The sequence below is a fragment of the Tauraco erythrolophus genome, chromosome 2 (genome assembly GCF_009769465.1).
Source record: "Tauraco erythrolophus isolate bTauEry1 chromosome 2, bTauEry1.pri, whole genome shotgun sequence".
In the NCBI taxonomy this organism is placed as follows: Eukaryota; Metazoa; Chordata; class Aves; order Musophagiformes; family Musophagidae; genus Tauraco; species Tauraco erythrolophus.
The window spans coordinates 7,492,824-7,506,231 of record NC_141466.1 but is presented as its reverse complement, the minus strand read 5'-3'; the positions used below and the strand labels follow the sequence as shown (position 1 = coordinate 7,506,231).

The following is a 13,408-nucleotide window of genomic DNA, read 5'->3' as shown; positions in this document are numbered from 1 at the left end:
GCCAGGTCAACAGGACAGCAGCTTTCAACAGGAGGCCAAGCCTGAACATGTGCCCCTGCCTTGAGGGTCATTAAATGTGTGTTTGAAACACCGAAGTAGGAGCTCAAATAACATTTTCTTTACAGGGCTGCACCCCTGGTTATGAACCTATGTCACCAAAAGCAGAATCCAGCCCCAACGTGGTCTGCAAAGGAGGGAATAATGCTGCAATAATACAGTCAGGCTTGCTGCCCTGGCAATGTATGTTTATCTCATGCTGCTCTCCTGGTGAGTAATGTTTAAAATAAATAAATACTGCAGGGGAGTTGCTGTTAGTGCAATTGTTGGGTTGTATTCTTGTGGCAAGCTTTATATCATAATAGTGCAGCAGGAGGACGGTGTGTTCGCAAGGCAAGTTTGAGCCAGGGCACGAAAGCACATCAAGCCTGTTAATAAATAATGGACTCTATGCGTGTGGGTTTTGCAGTACGGTTTAAAAAGTCAACACCTTCAAAGAACAATAATATGCAAGTGCTATTGAAACAAAACAAAACAAAGATTTAGTTGCTAGTGCCTGGGAACAGCAGACACGTTCTCCTCTGGAGAGAGTGGGAACCCTGCGAGCATGATGGCAGCTGCAGCAGTACCTCAGTTGTACGGTGGCACGGTCTTTCTGTTCTTCCACTTGTGCTGTTCAGCACAGGTCGTGGCGATGATACTACAGTTTGCTAATGAACTATGATGCCTTGAATTTCTTTCCTATATCTGAAGATTGCTATATAGTCAAGAGGCCAGATCCTCAGCTGGTCTCAGGCTTGCTGGCATTTCATGGATTTGACAGAGCCATACTGTACAGAGGTCTAGAGCTCATCATTATCTTGGGTTTATGACTTAGCAACAGTAAATGCCTCATCTTAACATTCCCGATGTAAAGACACAATAGAATAGGAAGAGGAAAGATAGCCAGGGCCCCTGTATTTCCACTGTACAAAGCTAACGTTGGTTCTTAACTTCAATAAAGGGAAACAGTTAATTTCACTGAATTGAAGGGACATTAGGCCATTTACCTCAATGGAAAGGACCTATTCCTAAAAGTACAGCCCAGGCTCACCAGGATAGTCTGTGACAATACCAGCAGATATTAGCAGAAAACACTGCTTTGCCCAGCTTGGGAACTGCCAGATGCCAAACTGGGATGTCATCTCAGCATTTAATATACTTGTAAGTAAATCATCACAAAGAGAAAAATGAAATACTTACTTGGTCCAAGACCTATGGAAAACGCAGCAACATAAACAAGTAGGCTGGCCAGTGAGAGCCATTTCAGGACAACGGGAACCTCCTCACTTTCTGTGTGAGACCCTGTTGTGTTCTTGCCTCCTGACAGGGCAGTCCTGTTCAGTTCTCCTGTCCTGGCAATGTCTGGGCTTCTCTGTGTGTCAAATGACAGTCTTTCTGGTAACGCCATGCTAGCAAAGAGGTCCTTGAGACTCCCATTGGTGACATCAGTGAGATTTTCTAGTCTCTGGAGAAAGAAATCCTCTGGAGATTGGCTTCTACAGACATTGGTGAAATTCACACGTATGTTATGGTTCACTAAGCCCATAGTGACCAACGATACTGCCATAACAGAAGAGCCAATACACAGAAAAGTTTTACTTCCAACTCGATCCACAAAAAACGTGGCTGGGACTGTGCTGACCACTTTAACTGCTCCAACTCCAGTAGAAGCCAAGCTGGCAGCTTCATTGCTCTGGAACCCAACTGACTTCAAAACAGTTGATGCATAAAATAAAATGTTGGGTTGCCCGGTTGTTTGCACAAAAAACACTAGAGTGAGTCCTACCAACATTCGGGTCCTCATGTTGTTTTTTGAACGAAACAGGTCCAAGAAACTATACTGATGTTCATCTTTCAGGGAAGACTTGATCACAGTAAGTTCTTTAGTAGCATCTGATGTTTCCCGTAGCCTCTCCAGTACTTTTCTTGCAGCTTCATCGTCATTTTTCATGACAAGAAACCGAGGACTTGGTGGAAGGAAATACATGGCAATAGCCTGCAAGGCACCTAATGGAATCACGAGGCCAAACATGTACTTCCATCCATGTGATACGCTGGCAAACGCATAATTTGAAATATAGGCAAAGAGGATGCCCATCACAATCATGAGTTCATTTAATGAAACGAGGAGGCCTCTTCTGTGCTGTGGGGCGATCTCAGCAATATACACACACGTTGCAATTGATGATAACGATATGGAAATACCTATGGCAATCCGTCCCACAATAAGTATCCCATAGGATTCATAGGGCAGTAAAATTACACTCCCCAACACAAGTAAAGAAGATGCAATAATAATAGCAAGTCTCCTTCCAAATCGGTCTATCAGGAATCCACCAGTAAGGGATGCAAATAAGGCCCCAAAAAGCAGGGAACTTACAACTATTTCCTGCTCTTTGCAAGAGAGTGCTAATATGCTGCTCATCTGAAGAAGAGCTCCAGAGATAAGGCCCAACTCATAACCCATCAGAAGTCCACTTACAGCAGCAACGGCAGAAGATAGGAAAGTAAATGTTCCACAGCCTGAAATAAGAGAAAAAAGACAAAAACTTTAATGTGTGACTTCTGCAACATTCTGACAACTAACAATAACTTTATTTGCTACACCAGTCAAAAAAATCTGTTTGTAACTTTTAGTCAAAGCAGTTAGGTGCATACAAACCCAGCAGCAGTGGCGATATAAAAGGCTATTTTTAAAAAGAAAAAATAAAGCTGATTCCTATAAAACGTTCTTTGATTTTAATGCTTTTAGGTTCTTTATCTTCCTGATCAGAAGTTAATAAGATTTTGATCAGGGCCTAAATAAATCTTCAACCTCAGAATATAGTTGCAAAAGGCAACGCTGACATTGCACCTTTTGGTAAGAAAGCAATTTTTGCCTTGAGACGTTCTCAGTGTTTTTCCTGTACAGAATTGAAGAAGCCTTGTCCACCCAACTAGTGTACCAAGGGCAAGGAAAACAGTAATTTCCCACCCAAATTTCTTCAACCCTGACTTGAATAAGTTAGATTTTCCCTCGCCACTTACTAATGCTTTTGCTTCACCTGAGGATGCCATGAAGGCTGCTGGTACCAGTGTGTTTTTTCTCTGCCAATGGAAACGCATCCACTGAGCACCAGGCTGACCCAGATTGCTGAGATATTCTAGGGAAACTAATCTTTGAGGTACAAATTCATGAACTTTCTGAGCTTTGCTCATCACTAATCTCAGATTCTTCAGAATATCGGGATCAAATATTTCGCATAGTTTATGACAACCACAATGTCAGGAATAAAAAACAGATGGTGAAAACATAAACCAAATGGAGATTGTACGCCTTTGAACATCCACTTTAAAACAAACTCATTTCATACAACTGCAATTCATTGTTTATTGTTACAAGATAGATTTGACTGATCATATTCTACTAACTGTGAAGCCTTTTGCACCCTGAACCTTGAGAAATATATCAGTTTGTTATTGTTGGTCTTGTTCTTTCTCCCAGTATGATTTTCCTCTCATCATGATGTTGGCTGCCACACAACCAGGAGAAGAGCAAATTGACTTCTAATTTTCCAGTTAGTTGGAGAGATAGGATGTGTCTGAGGAGAGGTAGCTTTTGCAGCATAACAGAATCTGTATTTCAACTAATTCTCCTGGAACAAGCACTTTCCAGCTTGGCTGGAAAGCGGTATATGGTCTAATTGAAAACGATACTTAGACTGTTTATTTTTAGCTTATTTTTCTAAGGCATTAAGGCTCTTTGATCCCCCTGACTGCCTGGAGTTCCTTGCCAATAACTTTTGAGCACGTTGGTGAGGATCGGTCCCATTTGACATTATATTTCTAAAGTAAATTGTGAAAAGAGAGGAGGAGGGCAGCCCTAGCAGTACGTCTGCGCTAGGAAGACAAGCAATGCCAGAGCCCAGGCCCAGATGCTGGCACGTGGTCACGTATCCTACTAAATTGCGGGCATGAACCCCGGCGTGGTTGTGCCCCATGCCACCTCATGCTCTCTGAGCAATTCCCGGAGGTAGTTTGGCTCCCGGTGTGTGCCCACCATCAGGCCCTGCAGCCAATCCTCGGGAGGCTGGGTTATTTTGGAGGGTAGCAGAGTATAGCTGTGTGAGTATAAGCCATGCCTCCAGGCTCAGGGGAGATGTGAGAGCCCATTAAGTCTATTAAGATAAGTATCGCCTGTCAGCTCTCCTACCTGGCTGTGGTTCGCTCCCTCTGAGCCAAGCAGAAGCCAAGTGGCAGCAGCCCCAAGCTATTGAGAGCACCCACCACACCTCAGCCCACGCTGCTTCTAGGGTTGGGTGGCCGGCAAACCAGAGACAGACAAGAGACGGGCGAAAAACATGTGGTTTTGTTATAATGGGCCGTAAGGGCATGGGGGAAATGGGAGCATTATGAGAAGTCTTTCAGAAGGTGGGGGTGGATGGTAGATTTATTGTGATTGAGATGGAATAGCTTGAAGAAAACATCAGAAACGAATTTGCAAAATGCTCTGGTGATGGACTAATCTTTTTTTTTTTTTATATTGCTGTTGTCCATGTGTGTATTATGTCTAAAGCTTTTTCTTCCTTTATGTCTGCAGTATCCAAGACCATGGCACTTATTTTAAACAGAGGTTAGTGCATGGGTTAGGGCAAGGTGCCGCTGTACTTCCTTCACATGCAGAACAGCACTTCAGTGGAAGTACTACTGACTCCAGTGAAGCTGCTCCATCCTTCAATGCATGCATGCAATATACGTTTTATCATTAGGGAGCTAATTCCTCCCTCCCCGATATACTTTTGACTTGTCTGCTTGCTGTCTGTTACCAGATCCAGAAAATACACCCTTCCAATGAATCCTGGCTTGAAATCAGGGCTGGTAACAAGAGAGTGTTGTGCTGAATGAATGAGCTTGGGTATCAAAAGCTACACTGCTAATTTGATCACAGTGCTCTGCCCAAACTGCTACTCAGTGCTTTCTTGGGTATCTCTGTCTTTTGCGTCACTGAGCCGTGTAGATTTAAGGTTTTGCTTTGATTTATATATTATGAAGCCAAAAGAGATCATTTTGGTCATTCAGTCTGACACTCACAAACAGCACAACATAACCCTTCAGACTTGTATAAATGATATTTTATCCGAACTATGTCATTTGAAATATTCAGCTTTGATTTTAAAATTGCTAGTGGTTGAAAACCAATGACTTTAAGTCATAAGTTGTCCCAATGGTTAATGGCTTGCACTGTAAATTATCTGTAAATTATTTCTAGTCTTAATTTCTGCAGCTTCAGCTTCCAACCATCAGATCCCATTCTCCATTTGCCTGCACTTAGCTGTGTTCATTAAGCACAAAATTATAGCCTGTCATTGAATCATCCCACAGACTTCTCCTTGATAAGCTGCTTAGCCTGTGAGGCTTTGCAAGTTTACCAGTCCCTTAAGTATTCAAAGCCCTGTTCTCTGAACTCTGTCCAGATTATTAACTTCTTCAGTAAATTGTGAGCCAGACCCAGTGTTCCTGCAGTGGCTGCACAGTGCCAGATAGGAACTTGACATAAATTATCCCACTCCTGGTGGACATTTCCCCCTCTACTCATCTAAGGATTGTCACAGCTATGTACAGGAGCTCATCTTCTGCTGGTTATCCTCCAGGTCAACCAACTTCTTTTCTGACTGGGGTCTTTTCAAGGCACTGCCTTTTCTTTAAATATTGCCTGCCTTCTTACATCCTAGCTGGGAACGCAAATCACTTTATGTTTGTCTGTATTAAAACACATAGGATGGGTACAACTTACCTAACTGTGAGAGATCTACAGGGTCTCTATAGATTTCTTCTGTAACCATTTGCAAAAGATAGGCACTTCTAGATGTCTGAAGTAGGTTAGATGCCTATTTCTCTCCATTGCCTATAAAAGGAATCTGTGCAGCTCGCTCAGAGGCAGATGTCTAAAGTTAGCAGAGAGGAACCCCAGACAGCACATTCACTTGCAGTCAGCAGGACAAGCCATCTGAATCGCATTCAGCCAGTGACATATCCCATTTATTAATCACCCGACATCTTTATCACCCACAAATAATCTGTTATTATCTTCTTCGAGGCAACTGAGAAAAAATGTGAAGTAACAGATGGACAAAAACTGACTCTAAGGCTCTCCGGCAGAAACACAGCAGCCTGGACAGTGTCTCCAATTGATATTTTGAGGTCTGTGTCCTGCACGGTCTTTAAATCTTTAAATGTGCGACTGTCAGTTTTGTACGTTTCCCGTTTCAGATTCAAAATGACAGTGCCAAGTCAAATATCTTGACGGAGTCCACTGTCAGCACTGTTCTTTTCACTCCAGACTGTGCTCTCCTCAGCCTGCGGTCCTCAGATCAGAGTAACGGAGCTGATTATTTATTTTTAATCTGAAAGGCTGTACAAGCTGGGTGTGGAGCCTGAACATCTGGGAAGCTGCTAGGGAAGCACTCAAGCCCATATATTTCTCGCTTCTCCAAGTACAGCAGCTCGACCAATGTCTTAATGTTCCTTTGGTTTGTTTTTACTGGGTCAACTGGTGTCCTTGTTCATGTGTCCAGTGACACATGCCCACAGTCGTACAGAAATAGCGGAGGGCTGTTACTAAAGCAGACCCCTGAATGAAAAGCAGATTCTGACATGATGCAGGGGGCAACACATTATCTTTCTAAATTAGCAGCAGCAAACTCAGCAGTTAACTCAGCATCTCTTGTCTCTCACAGGCACTATTCTGCTGAGAAACATCCTTATATTGAAGGAAGAAAGATTTAGATTAAATTTTAGGAAGAAATTCTTCAGTACGAGGGTGGTGAGACTTTGGAATAAATTGCCCAGAGAAGTGGTGGATGCCCCCTCTCTGGAGGTGTTCAAGGCCAGGCTGAACGGAGCCTTGAGTAGCCTGATCTAGTTGAGAGGCGTCCCTGCCCATGACAGGGAGGTTGGATTAGATGATCTCTGAGGTCCTTTCCAGCCTATGCCATTCTATGATTCTATGATTCTATATCACTATGAGGTTTTGTTGTAACTGGTGTACCTAAGACTTGCCTGCTCAGAACTGCCTGCTGAGTTAAACCCTGAAACCTCCGCTAGGTTTTCCTTCATAGTCTTCCTCAAGACAAAATTCCCTCTGACTTCAGCATCTGTTTTGCTTTTATATGTCCAGATAAAGCCTGTTGCAGTAGTCGTACTCACAAACCTTTTAAGTGTCACTTTTAATGATGTTGCTGGCAGTTCTTAGGTATTTCTTTTTTTTAAAAAAAAAAAAGCGCTTCTTAAAATGTATATTCCTCTTCTTTTTATGAGATGCCTTCAAAACACATGGCAGTATGCTGCCCAGGGGAATAAAATATTTTAATGATGGCTTCCAGAGAAATTTCTCCTTCTGCCTGCCACAAACACCATGGATAATGAGTGTGTGGCTGGTATGTGACAAGTGATTGCAAAGTCTCTTCTCTAGTTTCGCCATATAAACAAAATGGTTTCTCACAACTGTTACTCGGGTCAAAAGCAGTGCTACTTGGCAAACAAAATTATCTTTAAGAACAGTCACTGGAAATGTTTATGCTTGGTTCCTGAAAAGGAGACCAAGTGTAGCTGCAGTATAGCACAGCGTTCTGCTGATGAGACTGGATGGGGACAAGTAGTGCGGGTGTGCCCCTTTACTTACTTTCAAGCACATATTTGGGAAAACACAGTCCTTTCAAAGGCAAAATATTTGGTTTGCGAATGTTTTGGTTTGCCCAGAGAAGTTGTGGATGCCCCATCCCTGGCAGTGTTCAAGGCCAGGTTGGACGAGGCTTTGGGCAGCCTGGTGTAGCGGAGGGTTTCCCTGCCCATGGCAGGGGGGTTGGAACTAGATGATCTTTAAGGTCCCTTCCAACCCTAACCATTCTATGATTCTATGATTCTATGTATTTCATGGGCATCACTGATAAATGATCTGTGTCAGGGAGGATCTGCAAGCAGGCTGAGCTGAGAAATGCCACTCTTGCCCCACTTCATAAAGTGCATAGCGCATGGATCACATGGTTTTGTAGGATAAAAATTTAATGGCATGTGTTGTGAATTGCTGCATAAATAAATTGTGAGTTTGCTTCTCGTAAAAGGTGAGTATCCCGTTTTTATGCCATCATGATCTTTGCTGCAGTCTTACAGTCATCTTCTCTGTCTCAACCAGTTGTTTAGTGCAGAGAGGTATCTGTTACTCTCCTGATCTATGCTAAAGGCGGAGGTTTCTTTAGATCCAGTAGCTCAATTTGTGCATTTCTCCTATCAACAAGGATACATCTGACCTAACTAGCCATCTAGAAGTCTGGCATGAGATCTGAAACAGTTACCCAACAAAATCCTATGGCGTGAAACAAATGATGGCTTTGGGACAAAGTTACGTTGCAAGCAGAGCTGGAAAATCTCAGAAGATACTAAATTTACCGAAAAATAGTGTCAGGGCCATGTGGGATCATGACCATTTGACAAATTTGACTCCTCTCATCCAAATGTGAAAGGCAAAACTAAAACAAATACTTTGTAAACAGAACTAAAAAAGCAGGCAGAAGGAAGTTAAAGTATGACACATTTTCACACATCTGAATTCTTGTCATGATGGGAAGCATAGTATACTTTGTACAGCGTAAGCCTGATGAATACATAGTGTGAGTAATATTCAAATTTCACGAACAAAAGTGCCCTGGCACTGATGTAAAGGCAGAGAACGCAGATCCTGGACAGACCCACCCTGGTCATCTCTCCATCTCTTAGTGTTCTGCCACGTATTTTCGTTATGTCAACAGGCAGCCTGGCCCTTCATTACATTACATGGGATTTGGGGTTTGTTTTGTTATTTTCCACAAAGAATCAAAGTTCTTTTAACTCCTAGCTAGGTAATTATAAATTCCTCAGGTTACTGCTTTAATTTTCAAGGATAAGGCCAAGTGTGCAATTTGCACATACTCTTCTAACCGTAGCCCTTGCGCCGCATTAACTGCGCCGTTTGTTGCAACTGCTGTGCTTCCCTTTGGTAACGCCATGCTGTACCCATCTGCATTGCTCCCCCCATACCCTAAGGTAACGTTAAACACGTCTGCACGCTGACTGGCTTTCTGTTCTTGATTAACCTCTGCTTCCAAGCATCAGTAGATGTTGCTGGACTGATGGCTATTACACTCCAACAAAGCATTTATGCCTGTGCTATCTGAACATACGCGGGATAGTCAGTTCATTCATTTTTAAGTGAACAAATCCTGCTCAGGACATAGTCATTACTGGCTTACACAATTGTGCTTTCCTGTTTGGGTAAAGCTGTCTTGTGAGTGAGAAATGTCATAATCATGGGTCATTTTCCCCTTGATCTTACCGTCAACGGAGGAGACTCACGACGCAAAATCGTGCTGTAACTTAGAGAAACTGGCCAGGTAGGAGAGCAAAGGTGAGTAGCTATGAAATTCAGCTTCAGCACTCAAATATCTTTGCCTAGGAAATCATACAGTTGATTTTTCAAGGCATCAGCACAGAAACCCTGTTTCTTCATGAAATGCTAGGGGAGAAAAGACAGGAGGGAGTCCCCATCCTCCTACTCAGCCTTTCCCCCTGCACGAGCAGGTGCAAAGCTTGCCTGGCCTCCCTCCACTTCAGCGAAAAGGGCTGAGTTGCTCCCGAGCACCCAAGGACCGGAGCACCGTTGTTATCTTAGACAGCAGCGGGTTCTCCGATTTTTCAGGTGACTGATCTTCATAGAGGAAAGGGATTTACACAACAGACAGCACACTCACGAACGGTGAGACCGGGGCCTTTTGGGAAAAGTATCGCACAAACCTTCCTCCGAAATTCAAGCCGGCATTCCCCTTCCTTCCTTCCTTCCCCGCGTGTTCCCCTCTCGCACTTTCAGGAATCGCGACGGCGTGCCCCGAGAGCCCCCAGGCTCGGCGGGGCTATGTCCCCCCAGGCACGCTGCCGCTGGCGGACAGCCGGCCCTCTGCTCCGGCCACTTTACCTGCTGCAGCCGGCAGCTCCCGGAGGTGGCGGCTGCTGCGGCGGCTGTCCCGGCTGCTCTCCTCATCCTCCCCTGTTCTCATCGCCTGGCTCCGCCGGCCGAGGTCCTCCGTGCTCTGCCCAGGTACCATTGCCGCCTTCTGTGCCCCTTGGGGCAGGAGCGCCTCACAGAGCAGCGATCCTTCCCTGGCCGGCCGGGAAAGTGCAGGTTGTTTCCCTCATGGCAACAAGTTGCCGAAGCTGGCTGCAACCAAGCCCAAGCCACAAAGTGGGTTGTGAACAACTTTGTTGCTATTTCAGAAGGCTTTGCCCTTTGCAGTGACACAGGCTGTTGCTATTCTTGGGAGCCTATTGCAGGCGAGGGGAGGGCCGTCTGTCGGAAGTACCGCTTTTGCCTTTTAACAAATAGTTGGAGGCATCAGACCTCCGCGCGCAGCTCGGTGCACATTCCTCACCCCTTGGCTTAAAGGGTCTCTCTCTCTCTCCCTCCCCTGCGCTTTCTCTTTTTTTCTGGAGTTCATACTCACTGGTTTTTAACAGGGAAGGTGCTTTGAAGGGGAAGATTTGAAGTGTTTGTTGTGTCGGCTAAAGTCAGGGCACCGAGCGCACACACACGGCATCACCTCGTTCTTGTGAATTACGAGCAAGTTGTGGCGAGAAATAGCAGAGAGGGAAAAAATCCGCGGCAGCAGTCTGCAACGGGAGAAGTCAGGATTTTTCACGGCATAGATGCAGGTGCTATTTTACAAGCAAACGAAAGGGAAGCCACCTTCTCTCCTGTGACAATGATTTGTGGGAAAACCGAGACTGTTTCAGTTATACTGAGTCAAAGGCTTGATTCTGAGAGCTGCTAGGGGTCACTCCATCACTACTAGCTTCAGTGGCAGCAGTGGCCAGAGGCTGGACCACAGCAGCAGGGAAGGCGACAGCGGGTGCAGGCGAGCTGCGTGCAAGGGCTGCCTGCCCCATCCTGGTCCTGGTCCTGGTCCTGGTCCTGGTCCTGGTCCTGGTCCTGGTGCGGGAGCCTCCGAGTGCTCTCAGCATACCCATTGACCTCAGTGAGGCAAGTTGTCCAAGCTGTCCCCAGTGGGAACTGCTGTTGCATAATTTGGCAGTGCTGCAGGCTTCTTGTTTGTGCTCTTTCTCGCTTTCATTACTCACTGTTTTGTCTTGGTTGGTTTTAATACACTAGTGCCTGTAGATAGTGTGGGAGGGAAGGCAGAGGTGGAAAGCTGGTAGCTTTTGCAATATTTCCAGGAAGGAGAATTCCTAAACATTTTTTCCTGAACTACAGCAGGCATGATGCACCCTTTATTGGTGTTTGCTCAACAGGAAAATTTGACAAAAGACACTGTAACTGCCCCGTCTGACAGCTGCGTCACTGTCAGCTTCAGAAGCTGGAGAGACTTGGATGTCATGGGGACACTGGTTCCAGTGGGGAGTTTGGCTTTGGCAGTGCCTTTGATGTGGAGTTGTATGAGTCAGCCTAGCTCTGCTCTCATACGTAACATATTTTCCATGTAAAATGTCCACCTGTCAGACAGTACGGGATGCTATCAGGGCTGTTAACAATTTCTTGCCACGTCCAGAGAGACGGTGTTTCCTCATGGGGTACGTGCAAAAAGTAATATCAACTTTTAAAGAATTTATTCTGATGTTTTCGGAAAAAACGAGAGGCTCTTTAGGCTGGGGAAGGAGAGGAAATCTTTTCAAAGATTAAACTCAGCTGTGACAAGATTCCTCTGTTATAATGTTGTGTGTAACCAACCTCCTCTAACAGCCCACACCCCTCATAACTCACAGCTCTGCTCAACCGCCTGCTCTCTGGAAGCTCAGCTAACTCCATAGCTACGCACCTGACCCCACTTCCCAAACGCCTTTTTATATATAATGGCCCTGGAGGAGTCAAAAAACTGCTGAGACACTCATGTCAGCTTCGAGGCAGTGAGCCTGCTGGGAAGCTGAAAGAAAAAGCTGAGCAAAAAAGAGAGTTCAGCTCAGTCTTCAGTTGAATGGCAGGTTCAGCTTCACAGAGAATTGATGACAGGCTCTCAGGGCTCTTTGCAGGATCTGGCAGAAAATGAGGATGTTTTTAAGGTGGAATGGCTGGTGGGAAGTGAGGTGTCCTGAACATCCTGAAGAGATGATGGGTTTCCTCTATCTCACACTCTCTTTGCACTGGGGTTATTCAGATATTCTGAATTTTTAAGTTTGTGCATGTGGAGTTACAGAAGGTTCCATGTTGAAAATCTGTCCCATGCTTAGGTAAGTAGATATGTGAGAATTGACTACTGAATTTTACTATTGGCTTTTGCCATCCAGCTGACAGAAGGCTAATTTGCTGGAAATAAGAGACTGCTGTGTGAAATTATCAAGACAAGCTTGCAGCACAGCATTGGAGGGACTGGAAGTATCTATTGCTCCTACTTGCAGTTGTGAAGAACTTTTGCAGGCTGTCTTTGTCCCCTCACTCCCTCAGTTCCACTCAAAACTGATTCTGGAAATGTCTATGAAGACAGCCTGGGCAGGCATCTCCACTCCCTTCACACTTGTAGAGTGTCCTTCTTCAGCTGTGAGCTGAATTGCACTCATCAACTATAGGATATTCATAATTTTGACAGAAGTGAGAGGTGTAACATGACTGCAGCCCTTCCTGTTCAAAACCTCCCCTCTAAATGTAGTCCTCCAACTAAATATACTGATTATGTATAGCTGTTGGCACCTGTATACTTTGGAAGAACTTAAAAGCTTGTCAGGAACTGCACCTTCCCCTGGACAAGCAGCATACTGCTGCCAGGATTAAGTAATAAAAAGAAAAGGCTGCTTTTCATCGAGTTCCCAAATGTTGTAATGAACAGATTTTAAATGATGGATGTGAAGTGAATACACCAGTGAATTCCATTCTTTTTTTTTTTTTAATAGGAAAAAAAAAATTATTTTAGACAAGCAGTGGGATTTCTTTTAACTGTATTTAAAGCTGGAGTTCAGTGCTACCTACATTCCCCACAGAAGCCAGAGCATAGACTTATTTTTAAATGTTTCCCTACTTGTTTACTCAGAAATCCAGCAGACTAATCTTTTCTTGAAAATGAAGACCAAATACCCCATTTTTCCTTCTTAGTTCTGCCTTTATTTCATTGTGTCTGCAGCAACACAAACCATAATGGCTTAACTTTGCCCCCTGTGGTAACCTCAGGAGGTACCTACCTTTCACCGATGGTAAAGCAGCCAGTACACAGCACAAACCGTAATGGCTGGACAGAAAATCAAGGAAGACATTGTTATTGTGAGGACTTATGTTTGGGCTGCCCAGAGGGCAGTGCACCCTTGCCATGCTGAGCTGTGGTTGCCACAGAGGTACCAGGGAGCTTCCTGGTCTTTGACCCAC

At 44.7% G+C, this 13,408-nt stretch overlaps 1 protein-coding gene across 1 annotated transcript in view; it reads right to left on the bottom strand.

Annotated features, from left to right (window-relative positions):
* The window catches only part of SLC2A12 (solute carrier family 2 member 12), a 32,144-nt gene extending 21,993 nt beyond the window's left edge, over positions 1-10,151 (bottom strand). Inside the window, exons 1-2 of the mRNA XM_086632064.1 lie at positions 10,022-10,151; positions 1,240-2,562 (exon numbers count right to left, since the gene is read on the bottom strand). Coding sequence (XP_086488190.1) covers positions 1,240-2,562; positions 10,022-10,151 — 1,453 coding nt within the window. The remainder of the gene's footprint in view (positions 1-1,239; positions 2,563-10,021) is intronic.
* Positions 10,152-13,408: the final 3,257 nt, after the last annotated feature.